General features: G+C 43.0%; 1 protein-coding gene across 1 annotated transcript in view; it reads left to right on the top strand.

Moving 5' to 3' along the window:
* The window catches only part of LOC124048539 (cadherin-23-like), a 548,925-nt gene that overhangs the window by 423,908 nt on the left and 109,359 nt on the right, over positions 1-15,658 (top strand). Inside the window, exon 36 of the mRNA XM_046369416.1 lies at positions 3,962-4,090. Within this exon, the coding sequence (XP_046225372.1) occupies positions 3,962-4,090 (129 nt within the window). The remainder of the gene's footprint in view (positions 1-3,961; positions 4,091-15,658) is intronic.

Here is a 15,658-nt window from a genome sequence, read left to right as displayed (position 1 = left end):
GTTCAACTGCAAGTGATGTAGACAACCCCCGAATGAAGTAATGCATTGAATAATGACAAGGATGTGCAGTTTTAATGTTTTAAATGAAACATTTAATATATTATACCTTGCGACACCTCAACCTCCAGGAACCCCTCGTAGTGCCAATCAGGAGAGAGGAATTTCCTCCTGGTGGAGCTGACAACACACACCGGCAGCACTACTTGGTTCCCTTCCCAGGGCCCACTCCAGGCACAGCCTGTAGGCAGCAAGGTGTAATTGTCCACAAATAACAAAACTAATATCTGTCAAGCACCATTAATAGCATGTTACCCAGCTGTACCATCATTGCCATTTCCAGTTGTAATATCTGGGGCTGGGGGATTGCTAAAATGAATGGGTAGGATTATATGGGTAAAAATAAAAAGTGACATTCCTTCCAGGTAGACTACATCCTCCGCACAAAAATTGAATGAACATGCCTCTATATACAACGCCATGGGTTTTTCAGACTGGTATTTGAGTAACGTTACATCAGTATGGGAATGTTTGTTTGGTAGCTGGCTATATTGTTTCATGACCTTTTTCACAATGTAGCTTTCTATTCGTATGGAAATTAATTAATGTAACATTAACTTGAGCTGGTGATATAAGTCAGCTACCTAGGTTGAACAAGTCTAGTTAGCAACTGTGGCTAGTTAGCTGGCTGCTGCCATTCTAGTTGCACACTAGTTAGCTAGACTGGTTCTAGCTAAAGTTAGCTAACTTAGAAGCAGCAAATGAGTTTGTGAAAAAAGTAATGAGTTCAATTAAATAACTAACCGGATGGACATCTGTCCTCCCACTCCCTCTGGTCTGGGCTACCTACTACAGTTCTTATTTGGCACGTTGAAGAAGGTGGAAAGAATCCCTCTGTCCTTGTGGGGGGGCCAATGCTGGGGTGGGCCTCACAATTTCTGCTAGCAGTCCCTGCCTCTGTGCGCACTCCTGATCGCAGAGGCATTCCTCTGTGGCCATCACCGGTTGGAAAGGTAGCTATGGCTATTCTACCTAGTTGTTGGTCGCTGGGAAAGGACGTTTAACTCTGGAACCTAGGTGCTAGCTAGAGACCTATCTACAACTAAAGCTAACAGAAACATAAAATTAAAGCGTTCTGGCCTTGAATTAAATTTTGAAAATCGCTGAGAATTTAACTAAATATATTGAGAGTCAATATTGTCAGGATTTTATCACTATGTAGTTAACTAACATCTTGTGCTGCTTCCTACTGGTTGCTAATGGTGTCAAGTAGTCAAGACAGGAGAACGAAGTCACAGCCCTGAACATAGATCAGATATATAACCAATCAAGGAATGCTGCATTCTCACTTTGACTTAGACTGTAAGATCTATAATCCTAATCATGTTTATCTTTCTCCTTATTAGCAATTGCCTTTCCCCTTGTAATTAGTTGGTTTTCCTTCATTTTTGAATGGGAAAGATAGCCGATAAAATATTGGTTTTAATTACATCAACTACACCTTTCTTGAATATTGAAATGCAAGTGGTCGTAATTCATCTTTCTCTGTGATTCAAGTGTCATTGCCTATGGGATAGTGCACATTTTTCAACGCACCTTTTGCAAAAAAAAACACTAGCGAACTGATCACAGCACCATCTGATGACCATTTAGGGTATAGAGGTCTCAGCTGATGTGCCACATTTTGTTCGGGAATATGGACTATTGAGAGGAAAAGGTCAATTTAACATGCATTGGCCAATCAAAACCTAATAGTTCAAGTTCAAGTTTTATTTGTCAAATGCACAATTATGGAGAAATGCATAACTTGCAAGCCCTACCCAACAGTGCAGTAATCAATCTCAAATAGTAAATGGGTTAAAACAACTTTAACAAGATAGGAAGCCACAGTATATACAGGGTCAGGATAAAATTCAGGAGTAGCAGGATTAATAATAATAATAATAATATATATTAAACAGTATGACAGAAGTATAAGTGGTGTGTGTGTGGGTTGAGTGTAAGTGAAAGTGTGTGGGTGTTAGTGTGAGTGCGTGCAAGAGTGTCAGTGTAGGGGTGATAGGTGACTGGTAGCAGGAATATATAAATACTTATGGTAATATGCCAATGGTAATACATACAGTGCATTCAGAAAGTATTCAGACCCCTTTGACTTTTTCCACAGTTGCGTTACACAATACCCCATAATGAAAAAGCAAAAAGTTTATTAGAATTTTTTGCAAATGTATTAAAAACAGAAATACCTCATTTACATAAGTATTCAGACCCTTTGCTATGAGACACGACATTGAGCTCAGGTGCATCCTGTTTCCGTTGATCATCCTTGAGATGTTTCTACAACTTGATTTGATTCAACATGTGGTATATTCAATAGATTGGACATGATTTGGAAAGGCACACACCTGTCTATATAAGGTCCCGCGGTTGACAGTGCATGTCAGAGCAAAAACCAAGCCATGAGATTGAAGGAATTGTCTGTAGATCTCCGAGACAGGATTGTGTCGAGGTACAGATCTGGGGAAATTTAACAAAACATTTCTGCAGCATTGAAGAAGAACACAGTGGAACACAGTGGCCTCCATCATTCTTAAATGGAAGAAGTTTGGAACCACCAAGACTCTTCCTAGAGTTGGCTGCCCGGCCAAACTGAGCAATCGGGGAGAAGGGTCTTAATCAGGGAGGTGACCAAGAACCCAATGGTCACTCTGACAGAGCTCTAGAGTTCCTCTGTGGAGATGGGAGAACCTTCCAGAAGGACAACCATCTCTGCAGCACTCCACCAAACAGGCCTTTATGGTAGAGTGGCCAGATGGAAGCCACTCCTCAGTAAAAGGAACATAAAAGCCCACTTGGAGTTTACCAAAAGGCACCTAAAGACACTCAGACAATGAGAAACAAGATTCTCTGGTCTGACGAAACCAAGATAGAACTACTTGGCCTGAATGCCAAGTGTCACATCTGTAGGAAACCTGGCACAATCTCTACGGTAAAGCATGGTGGTGGCAGCATCGTGCTGTGGGGATGTTTTTCAGCGGCAGGGACTGGGAGACTAGTCAGGATCGATGGAAGGATGAATGGAGCAAGGTACAGAGAGATCATTGATGAAAACTTGCTCCAGAGTGCTCGGGACCTCAGACTGGGCCGAGGCAACACAGGCATGGCTTTGGGACAAGTCTCTGACTGTCCTTGAGTGGCCCAGCCAGAGCCTGGACTTGAAACCGATTGAACATCTCTGGAGAGACCTGAAAATAGCTTACACGACGCTCCCCATCCAACCTGACAGAGCTTGAGGTGTGCCAAGCCTGTAGTGTCAAACCCAAGAAGACTCTAGGCTGTAATCGCTGCTAACGGTGCTTGAACAGAGTCCTGAGTAAAGGTAAATGTGACATTTCTATTTTTATTTTTATAAACCTGTTTTTGCTTTGTCATTATGGGGTATTGTGTGTAGATTGATAAAGGAAAAAAAACAACTGAATCATTTTTAGAATAAGGTTGTAACGTAACAAAATGTTGAGAAACGTTAAGGGATCTGAATACTTTCCGAATGCATCTAAACAGAAGTAATAGTTACCAGTAACAGGAAAAATAGATAGATACTTATGGTAATGGAAATCAATAATCAATGAACATCAGCTTAGTGGTAGGAATAAATCTAAAACTATGGTTGCGTCTTATGCACGTGTCTGTCTGTCTGTCTGTCTGTCTGTCTGTCTGTCTGTCTGTCTGTCTGTCTGTCTGTCTGTCTGTCTGTCTGTCTGTCTGTCTGTCTGTCTGTCTGTCTGTCTGTCTGTCTGTCTGTCTGTCTGTCTGTCTGTCTGTCTGTCTGTCTGTCTGTCTGTCTGTCTGTCTGTCTGTCTGTCTGTCTGTCTGTGATTGACTGACTGACTGACTGACTGACTGACTGACTGACTGACTGACTGACTGACTGACTGACTGACTGACTGATGTGTGTGTGTTATGACAGGTGCGTGCTATGGACAGCGGTGTGCCTCCCCGCTACAGAGACCTCCCTCTAATCATCAACATCCTGGACGTCAATGATAACACACCCGTCATTGAGAGACAAGTGGGCTACAATGTCAGTATCAGCGAGGTGAGTCACCCAATCACACACACATCAGTCAGTCAGCCAGTCAATCACATATACAGTCAGACACACATATGGAGATTAATTTGGGCCAAGAAAGAGCCTATGGGAGATACTGATACTGATCACCAAGTTACCTAACATCTTAGTAAGCAGCTAAGATACCGACATATAATAACATGGATTGTCAATGGAGACACATTTTTTCTTAGGCGTCAAACTGCTGACATGTTCACATCATGTACTTGACACATGACATGTACACGTCATGTAGACATTGTGTTCACGTGACACTTACACATCATGTGTCATATTTCAATGTATTATCTGATAATTAATGTCTTCTGAATGTCTACATGTAAATACTATCTTATTACGCCCAGTCTTATGACTAAGTCCGACAAAGACAAGTTTGTATCAGGTTAGAAAAAGCATTAGCATATAACAAGATTTAAAAAATGTAAACAGTAAAACACGGGATAGTATGACTAATGATGTAATTTACCAAGACAACATCAAATTGGAAAAAATGAAGCACCCACCTAATTACCTAATTATCTTACCTTAAAAGATCTATGCTTAGCATGACTAATGGACCAAGACATTTAATCAATTTAATTCAACTTAGCTAAATTAGGTATATCACAAATAACTGTAACAACTTATATTAGAAATACTGTATAAGAAAAAAGATCAGACTAGTTGAGATGCAGCCACCACTCCTGTGTGGATCTCTGCCTATTTCTAAAAATCAATATGGACAGTGCCCTGTATTGAAAGTTAATTTACTAACAACAAGAGGGCTTTGTTGGAGCCCTATTTAAGAAATAAGGGGTAGACTTACCTGTTTGACGGATGCAATTATGCTATATTTAAGCAATAAGGCCAGAGGGGGTGTGGCTGCTCTGGCCCCCCAATGGTGGAACAAACTCCCTCACGACGCCAGGACAGCGGAGTCAATCACCACCTTCCGGAGACACCTGAAACCCCACCTCTTTAAGGAATACCTAGGATAGGATAAGTAATCCCTCTCACCCCCCCCCTTTAAGATTTAGATGCACTATTGTAAAGTGACTGTTCCACTGGATGTCATAAGGTGAATGCACCAATTTGTAAGTCGCTCTGGATAAGAGCGTCTGCTAAATTACTTAAATGTAAATGTAAATGTATGGTATATGGCCAATATACCACGGCTAAGGGATGTTGTTATGCGTGACACAATGTAGAGTGCCTGGATACAACCCTTAGCCATGGTACAGTGGTTGCTCAACTAAAAGTGTTGTGATTATGCTGCGGGACTTAGAGGTAATTTGTGGTTTAGTACGGTACCCTGCGTCACTACTTCATTGCCCCAGACCAGCACAAGGGGGAGTTAGAGCACTGATTATGCACTACTGTATCTCTAACTGACAATGAATGGGCAACATAAACCAAATATAAACTGATAATTTGTATGACTTCAAAATTGAATTTCAAATATCTGAATGATGTGGATGAAGAAGATGATTGAATTTTGAACAATAGTGTAAGAATTGCTATTCCTCTGACCTGCACTCGCACACCCGTCAGTATTACTTACTAAAACTTACAAAAATGACTTACTAAGGTTTTTATTCTAAGAGAAACTTAGACTACAATTAGGGTGTGGAAATGTAAGGATTATTTTGCTCTTACTGTAGTACTGTAGCATACTCCCGACCGGTCACGTTGTACAGTGCCATTATGGGCTATTAGGAGGACAATAGATACTTTGTGCAAGGAAATTGATCAGCATTAAAAACTTTGTGGATGGGGCCTCCCAAATGCCGCAGCAGTCTAAGACACTGCATCACAGTGCACACGGCGTTGCTACAGATGCTGGTTCGATACCTGTGCTGTCCGCGAATGGGAGACCCATGAGTCAACGGTGGGCTTTTCTCTCCCTCTAAAAACATTAATATGTAATTCTAAATAACAAACTGGCTTTAGTTACAAATTAGTAAGAATGTCGCACCCCATGTTCAAGAATAGCCTTTTTCTCACTGACTTTAGGTTATTTGAAAACGAAATAATCTCCAATATATCATTATTTTTAAAACAAGTATTATTGTTATTATTATTAATTATTTTGGAATGATATAAAAGCCCCTTAGATATTCTCACAGATCAGATTTTCCCTAACGAAAAATGCCCTTAGATATTAATATAGAATCCTCCAATCCTCTAAATCTAATTATAGGCTGTGTGTCACGTCATTGATTTAAAAAACAATGTACGGTAGGCCTACCGTAGGCGGCATGAGTCTCACTAGTTTTGAGTAATGTGCTGTTAAAAGTGGTGTAGGTCTTATTGATTTAAAAAGTTAGAAGCAATAGGATTTGAATGATAACAAAACTGAATCTCCATTTGGGTATTTGTTAGACTACCATTAGGGTGTGGAAATGTTATGCTCTTAGTACTGTAGCCTACTCCCTACCGTCACATTGTGCAGCACCATATTTTCAAATCCATCCTCACGGAAACCCTGAGGGTTTAATTTGTTCATTTTCTTGGAATAGAAACACGATAATAGTAATCAAATTAACTAAGCTACATTTCTTAAAATCCCATATACTATGCTCTTACAAAAAAGAGTTCTCTAGTACAGCCAATATTGAAGGCGATCGAATGTTCTTCAAAGATGCCCTCTGGTGGTCAAACTAGCACTAACTAGCATTAATGGTAACAATGGCTGACAATTAAATAACATGCCATAGAATTATGTGGCAGCCCGCAAGGTGTGCTGCAGTATGGGAACTTGTTAGGGCTAGGGTCTTCTTTCCTCAATATCAGCCTGGCTGACGTGCCCAAAGTAAACTGCCTGTCGCTCATGCCCTGTTTCCAGGATATGCATATAATTGGTACCATTGGAAGGAAAACACTTTCACGTTTGTAGAAATGTTAAAATAATGTAGGAGACTATAATACAGTAGATATGGTAGGATACAATCTAAAGAAATACAGGGAAATAAGTACAGGGAAATAATGAAATCTAGCAAATCTATGCAATTCCTATGGCTTCCACGGGGTGTCAGCAGTCTATGTTCAAGGTTTCAGCCTTGTTTCTTCAAAAATGAGTAATAAATATGAGTTTTAGTACTGGGACACACTCTTGGAAAATCGTGTTTGGGCTCGCAATGAAGACAAGACGCACCTGCTAATAATGGTTTCCTATTGAACATACTTCTTTCCGTAAGAAATATTATAGTTTGATTACATTTTAGTGTATCTGAGGAGTCAATAGAAACACATTTTGACTTGTTTTAACAATGTTTCCTTTCTCTGAATCTTGAACAAATGGATTACTCAAATCGATGGTGCCAACTAAACTGACTTTTTGGGATATAAAGAAGGATTTTATCTAACAAAATGACACTACATCTTATAGCTGGTACCCTTTGGATGACAAATCAGAGGAAGATTGTCAAAAAGTAAGCAAATATTTATTCGCTATTTGTGAATTTATGAAACCTGCGCTGGTGGAAAAATATTTTAACCACTTGCGACGAGCAAGCCCGGATCCGGTATTGTAATCATAGCCTTAATGCATTAGCATAACGCAGCGGACATAAATACCCCTAGAAACTTTTCCTATTCATGAAAATTGCAAATTAAATGAAATAAATATATTCAAACACAAGCTTAGCCTTTTGTTAACAACACTGTCATCTCAGATTTTCAAAATATGCGTTACAGCCAACGCTAGACAAGCATTTGTGTAAGTTTATCATGGCATAATGCTATGCTAGGCTCTGCTGGCAGCAGGCAACATTTTCACGAAAATAAGAAAAGCAACCAAATTAAATAATTTGCCTATGAAGAACTTCGGATGCTTTCACTCAGGAGACTCCCAGTTAGATAGCAAATGTTTCTTTTTTCCAAAAATATTATTTTTGTAGGCGAAATAGCTCCCGTTTCTTCATCCTACTTGGCTGAGAAATCGACCAGAAAATGCTGCAACTATAACGCCAAACTTTTTTCCAAATTTGCTCCATAATATCGACAGAAACACGGCAAACGTTGTTTAGGATCCATCCTTACGGTGTTTTTAACATATATATTCGATAATATATCCTTTGAGGAAATTGGTTTCTCATAAGAAGCGATTGGAAAAATGGCTACCTCAGTATTTTACGCGAGATTTTCTGCGGTAGACACCATGTGACCACAAGCTATATATGGTCCCTTACGGCCATTCTTCAATGGAAATGCCTAAAAAGACGCCACAATGCCGTAGACACCTTGGGGAATGCGTGGAAACCGTAAGCTCATTCGTAGCTTATTCACAGCCATATAAGGAGTCATTGGCATGAGGCGGTTTCAAAAAATGCGGCACTTCCTGATTGGATTTTTATCTGGGTTTCGCCTGTAACATCAGTTCTGTGGCACTCACAGACAATATCTTTGCAGTTTTGGAAATGGCAGAGTGTTTTATTTCCAAAGCTGTGAATTATATGCATAGTCAAGCATCTTTTCTTGACAAAATATCTTGTTTAAAACGGGAACGTTTTTCATCCAAAATTAATAGCGCCCCCTAATGCATAACTGGTTAATGTGGGGCGCCGCATGGCATGCTTTCGATGTAATGGCTACTGTAAATCGAACAGCGCAGTTAGATTAACAAGAATAAGCTTTCAACCGATAATAGACACTTGTATGTACATACATGTTTAATATCCATAATTTTTATGATTATTTGAATTGCGCGCCCTCCAGTTTCACCGGAAGTTGCTAGCAGATCACCTAGCCCTAAGAGAACCACTGTACAGTCGTGGCCAAAGATTTTGAGAATGACACAAATATACATTTTCACCAAGTCTGCTGCCTCAGTTTGTATGATGGCAATTTATATATACTCCAGAATGTTATGAAAAGTGATCAGATGAATTGAAATTAATTGCAAAGTACCTATTTGCCATGCAAATGAACTGAAACCCCCAAAAACATTTCCACTTCATTTCAGCCCTGCCTCCAAAGGACGAGCTGACATCATGTCAGTGATTCTCTCATTAACACAGGTTTGAGTGTTGACGAGGACACGTCTGGACATCACTCTGTCATGCTGATTGAGTTTGAATAACAGACTGGAAGATTCAAAAGGGTGGTGCTTGGAATTATTGATCTTCAAGTCAAATCAAATGTATTTATATGGCTTCATACATCAGCTGATATCTCAAAGTGCTGTACAGAAAACCAGCCTAAAATCCCAAACAGCAAGCAATGCAGGTGTAGAAGAACAGTGGCTAGGAAATACTCCCTAGACAGGCCCCAACCTAGAAAGAAACCTAGAGAGGAACCAGGCTTGAGCTCATTTGGTGGTATCAAATCAAAAGTATTTATAAATCCTTCTTACATCAGCTGATATCTCAAAGAAACACTGTGGCTAGGCAAAACTCTAGAAAGGCCAGAACCTAGGAAGAAACCTAGAGAGGAACCAGGCTATGAGGGGTGGCCAGTCCTTGTCTGGCTGTGCCGGGTGGAGATTATAACAGAACATTGCCAAGATGTTCAAATGTTCATAAATGACCAGCATGGTCAAATAATAATAATCACAGTAGTTGTCGAGGGTGCAGCAAGTCAGCACCTCAGGAGTAAATGTCAGTTGGCTTTTCATAGCCGATCATTAAGAGTATCTCTACCACTCCTGCTGTCTCTAGAGAGTTGAAAACAGCATGTTGTTACAGAGTCTAGTTGATAGGTAATTGACTAGCCGGACTGTTCCCCGGACTCCAGTTGTAGCCTTTCGTACAATGCACAAACAAGGCTATTGAACCTGACATTGGTGTCTGTCGTTATTCCTTTATCTAACATATCATACTGAAACATGGTGTCAGAAGTGGCTCTGAAAACACACGTTTGTTATTTTTGTAGCTAAGTACAGTATAGGCGCAGTTACGTTCCATATGCGAACACACACCGTTTCCTACTCACAACACTGATCAACTCGTTGTTAGCTGCCTAGCTAGCATCACTACCTACGTCGATGACTGAAGGCAAAGAAATCTCATATTCCATTGCTATGGCAGCGAACATTCCGACACCAAATTCCATGGTTCTCACAGGGGACTGGAATACTAATTGGGACAACTTCAGGGATGAATTCGAGGACTATGCGCTGGCGACCAGTATACATGAGAAACCCAATGAGGTACAAGCGGAAACTCTGAGGAGTTTAATGGGCAGCGAATGCTGGCATATCTACCGGCACAATCTCACCCTCACAGCACGTCAACAGTGTGATGCAAAGGCTATATTGGATGCATTGGAGAATTACTTCAAACCCGCCAGAAACGTAATTTATGAGCGGTTCGTTTTCGGAAGCTGTAAACAGGAAGAGGGTGAGTCAGTACACAACTTTGTAACCCGTTTGAGAGAGAAATCCGCCACTTGTGAATACGGGGGATTGAAAGATGAATTGATTCGTGACAAAATAGTGCTGGGAATTGCAAGTGAGGATACACGCCGACGTCTACTGAGAGAGAGAGACTTAACATTAGTAACTGCCATTGAAATGTGCCGCACTGCTGAAGTCACTGACATGAGAATGAGAGCAATGGAAATCGAAACCCCATGCTCCGACGTTGATATCATTCACGCTGTTGCTAGGCAGACATTCAGACTAAACCAATCGAGGCAGAGCAATTCACCACGAACGGTGAACACAGAGAGCCCCGTAGCATGTAAATACTGTGGGAATACACACACACGTGGCAAAGAGCACTGCCCTGTCTACGGAAAACCATGCAGAGCTTGTGGAACTAATAATCATTTTGCAAAAGTGTGTCTCAAAAGCAAAAGAAGGGTGAGTGAGGGCAAGATTCACTGTGTTGATGATGTCATTCAATGTTCAGAGCTGAAAAGTGAAAGTGACATTTACATGCATGAATCCATTGGGGCTGTACACTCAAGAGGGAAGAAATGGTTTGTGACACTACGATTACACAACAAGCAACAACAATGTCAACTGGATTCTGGTGCTACATGCAACGTAATGAGCTACAAAGACAAAATCAATCTGGCACCTGACACACATCTATTGCCCAGCGATACTAGACTAAAGCTCTACTCAGGAGAGCTAATGAGCTCTATGGGCACCTTTGAGACCGAATGTGTTATTCGGGGACGCAAACACAAGCTGGAGTTTGAGATTGTAAAAACCAGTCAACATCCTCTCCTCTCAGGCTCTACATGCGCCTGTTCACTGTACCAAATGACCTGCACATTGTGGATCATGTCCAGCATGGACCCCTGTCCAAAGAACAACTACTTAGCAGATATGACGATGTATTCAACATGCCCGTTGAATCTGTGCCTGGGGAGGTACACTTTGAAGTGGATGAGAGCATCACTCCAGTCCAGTGTGCTCCTCGCAATGTGCCCATTGCAATGAAAGTGGCTGTGAAGGCCCAGCTGGACAAGTATGAGGCCGATGGCCACATGACATCTGTGACTGAACCAACTGACTGGATCAGCAATATGGTCATAGTGAAAAAAACAGAGAAGCTGAGGGTCTGCATCGACCCAAAGCATCTGAACCAAGCACTGAAACGATCCCACTCCATCATGCCGACACTAGAGGATGTCCTCTATAAGCTTCCCAAGGCCAGGATTTTCACCTTGGTGGATGCCCGAGATGCATTCCTTCAATGCAAGCTGGATGAAGAAAGCAGCCTCATGACTACCTTCTGGACCCCCTGGGGTCGGAAACGCTGGCTCAAGCTCCCGTTTGGTGTTTCGGTGGCGCCTGAGATATACCAACGTAAGCAGCATGAGTTACTGGCTGGGCTCAAGGGCATTGAACCCATCGCAGATGATGTCCTGATCGTAGGCTGTGGTGACACAGACGAAGAAGCAGTACGTGACCACGATGTGAAGCTCCTGGCACTGATGGAGCGCTGCCGATCAGTTAAGCTTCGCCTTGGCCTGAAGAAGCTGCAGTTCAAGGTGAAAGACGTCCACTTCCATGGCCACATTCTCTCAGCAAAAGGCCTGAAGCCGGACCCAGACAAGGTCAGAGCGATCCTCGACATGCCAAACCCGTCTGATGCAAAAGGAGTACAGCGTCTCATCGGCTTTGTAAACTATCTTGCAAAGTTCATGCCACACCTATCAGCAGTCTGTGAGCCTCTGCGCCGGTTGCTGGACAAAGACACACCATGGCACTGGCTACCCAAGCTCGAGGCCGCAGTGCAGGAGATGAAATCTCTGGCTTCATCCATGCCAGTGTTGCGCTACTACAACGTCATGAAGCCTGTCACAATCCAGAGCGACTCCAGCCAAAGGGGACTTGGATGCTGCCTTATGCAGGAAGGCCAGCCCGTTGCTTTTGCCTCGAGAGCGCTCACCCCCACCGAACAAAACTATGCACAAATTGAGAAAGAGTGCCTCAGCATCGTCTTCTCCTGCCAGCGATTCCATCACTACTTATATGGGCGAGACCTGGTCATCGCTGAACCTGACCACAAACCACTCATTACCATATTCAGTAAACCTCACCTCAACGCGCCCAAGAGGCTTTAAAGTATGCTCCTGACTCTGCAAAACTACAGCCTGAAGGTCATTTACAAGCCAGGACTAGAGATGTACATCAGCGACACACTGAGCAGGGCAACAACACAATGTACAGGCAGAGGCACTGTCTATCAGCGGCAGGCCATCTGTTCGCTACAGCAGGAACAACAAGATGTTCAACAGATCAATCAGGCAGACTACTTAAACGTCACAGATCACCGCCTAGCCCAGATAAGGCAACACACTGACAAGGACGAACGCCTACAGTCACTGAAGTCCATGGCTCTCGCAGGTTGGCCATACCTGAAAGAGGAGACACCTTTCACAGTGAGAGAATACTGGAACTTTCGAGATGAGATCAGCGTGCAAAATGGCATCTTGTTCAGAGGTCAGAAGGTCATTATTCCCAAATCACTACGTCCAGAGATGCTTACCCGCATACACTCCAGTCACGTTGAAGGTGATGCATGCTACCGCCAGGCTCGTGAAACATTATACTGGCCAAACATGCAAGCAGAAATTAAAGACTTTGTCAGCAACTGTACCACATGCAACGAGTACGCTCATGAACAGCAAAAGGAAACCATGATGTCACACAAACTGCCCACAAGGGCCTGGCAAATCGTCAGCATGGACTTATTCAGCCACAGACAAAAGGACTATCTTCTCATCGTTGATCACTACTCTGACTTTTGGGAAATTGAACTGCTCCCTGACTTGTCTGCAGAGACGGTCATAAAGCACTGCAAGGCGCAGTTTGCAAGGCAAGGTCAGCCTGACAAGGTAATCACGGACAATGGCCCACAATTCACTGCACAGTTCAAGCGTATCGTCTCAGAATGGGAGTTTGACCACGTGACCTCTTCTCCAAGACACCCAAAAGCAAATGGCAAGGCAGAAGCAGCTGTCAAGATTGCAAAAAACCTGTTAAGCAGGGCCTTGCGCGACAGCAACGACCCATGGAAAGCGATCTTACAGTGGAGGAACACACCCATTGAAAACATGGACAGCAGCCCAGCACAACGCCTTCTGTCCAGACGTCTGAAGACTAACAAGCTACTTGAGCCCTGCGTCATGGTTGGCGTCACGGACAAACTGCGTCACAGAAAGCAGCTCGCAGTGCTTCTACGACCGGACTGCTCGGGACCTACCAGAGCTGGAGGTGGGTGAAACGATAAGGATGAAACCGCTGCCGGGAGACCACACAGGACTTTGGAGGCTGGGCACATGCCTGCAGAGAGTTGCACCACGTTCTTACCTGGTGGATGTTGGTGGCTCCCTCTATCGTCGCAATCGGGTGGATCTGCGCGTAGCAGAGCAGACAAACCAGAACACGCCATACACTCACCTAGATGAGCTGGATCACAGTCCAGGCCTAAGGGTAAGGGGTGCAGAACTGAGACATGGGCCAACTGAAGGTGAGGCTTCTACCCCACCAAGCTCTCCAGCTCGTGCCCCTAATCCTACCCCTGTCAGAGCCAATACTTACTCACGGGTGGGTCGGCTGTGCAAGCCACCGGACAGGCTTACTCTGTAAGCAAGGGACTGTTAACTTGCCCTCGGTTAATTAAAATCTATATTTGTTCTTAAATAATTAAATTGAAATTAAAAAAGGAAGATGACAACTGAAGTAAAAAAAGAAAATGTAATGCTTTTTCTATTGTTATGACCTGACTGTTAATAATTTAATGTTATGCCTTTATGTTTGCACTTTCTATTGAAAAGGATGATGTTACGGAGTCTAGTTGAGGAGAAGTACTCCAGATATAACATACTGACCCTAGCTACCCGACACATAAACTACTGCAGCATAAAAACTGGAGGCTGAGACAGGAGGGGTCAGGAGACACTGTGGCCCCATCTGATGATACCCCCGGACAGGGCGAAACAGGAAGGATACAACCCTACGCACTTTGCCAAAGCACAGCCCCCACACCACAAGAGGGATATCTTCAACCACCAACTTACCATCCTGTGACAAGGCCGAGTATAGCCCACAAAGATTTCCGCCACAGCACAACCCAAGAAGGGGTGCCAACCCAGACAGGAAGATCACATCAGTGACTCAACCCACTCAAGTGACGCTCCCCTTCTAGGGACGGCATGAAAGAGCACCAGTAAGCAAGTGACTCAACCCCTGTAATATGGTTAGAGGCAGAGAATCCCAGTGGAAAGAGGGGAACCGGCCAGGCAGAGACAGCAAGGGCGATTCGTTGCTCCAGAGCCTTTCCATTCACCTTCACTCCTGGGCCAGACTACACTCAATCATATGACCCACTGAAGAGATGAGTCTTCAGTAAAAACTTTAAGGTTGAGACCATGTCTGGGTCTCTCACATGGGTAGGCAGACCATTCCATAAACATGGAGCTCTATAGGAGAAAGCCCTGCCTCCAGCTGTTTGCTTAGAAATTCTAGGGACAATTAGGAGGCCTGCGTCTTGTGACCGTAGCGTACGTGTAGGTATGTACGGCAGGACCAAATCAGAGAGATAAGCAAGCCCATGTAATGCTTTGTAGGTTAGCAGTAAAACCTTGAAATTTTCCCTTGCCTTAACAGGAAGCGAGTGTAGAGAGGCTAGCACTGGTGTAATATGATCAAATATTTTGGTTCTAGTCAGGATTCTAGCAGCGGTATTTAGCACTAACTGAAGGTTTTTTAGTGCTTTATCCGGATAGCCGGAAAGTAGAGCATTGCAGTAGTCTAACCTAGCAGTAACAAAAGCATGGATTAATATTTCTGCATCATTTTTGGACAGAAAGTTTCTGATTTTTGCAATGTTACGTAGATGGAAAAAAGCTGTCCTGAAGCAGTCTTGATATGTTTGTCAAAAGAGAGATCAGGGTCCAGAGTAACACCGAGGTCCTTCACAGTTTTATTTGAGATGACTGTACAACCATTAAGATTCCTTGTCAGATTCAACAGAAGATCTCTTTGATTCTTGGGACCTAGAACAAGCATCTCTGTTTTGTCCGAGTTTAAGAGTAGAAAGTTTGCAGCCATCCACTTCCTTATGTCGGAAACACAGACTTCTAGCGAGGGCAATT

Source organism: Oncorhynchus gorbuscha, linkage group LG11, assembly GCF_021184085.1.
Source record: "Oncorhynchus gorbuscha isolate QuinsamMale2020 ecotype Even-year linkage group LG11, OgorEven_v1.0, whole genome shotgun sequence".
NCBI lineage: Eukaryota > Metazoa > Chordata > Actinopteri > Salmoniformes > Salmonidae > Oncorhynchus > Oncorhynchus gorbuscha.
The sequence above is the reverse complement of the archived record's forward strand: the minus strand, read 5'-3'. Positions and strand labels throughout refer to the sequence as shown.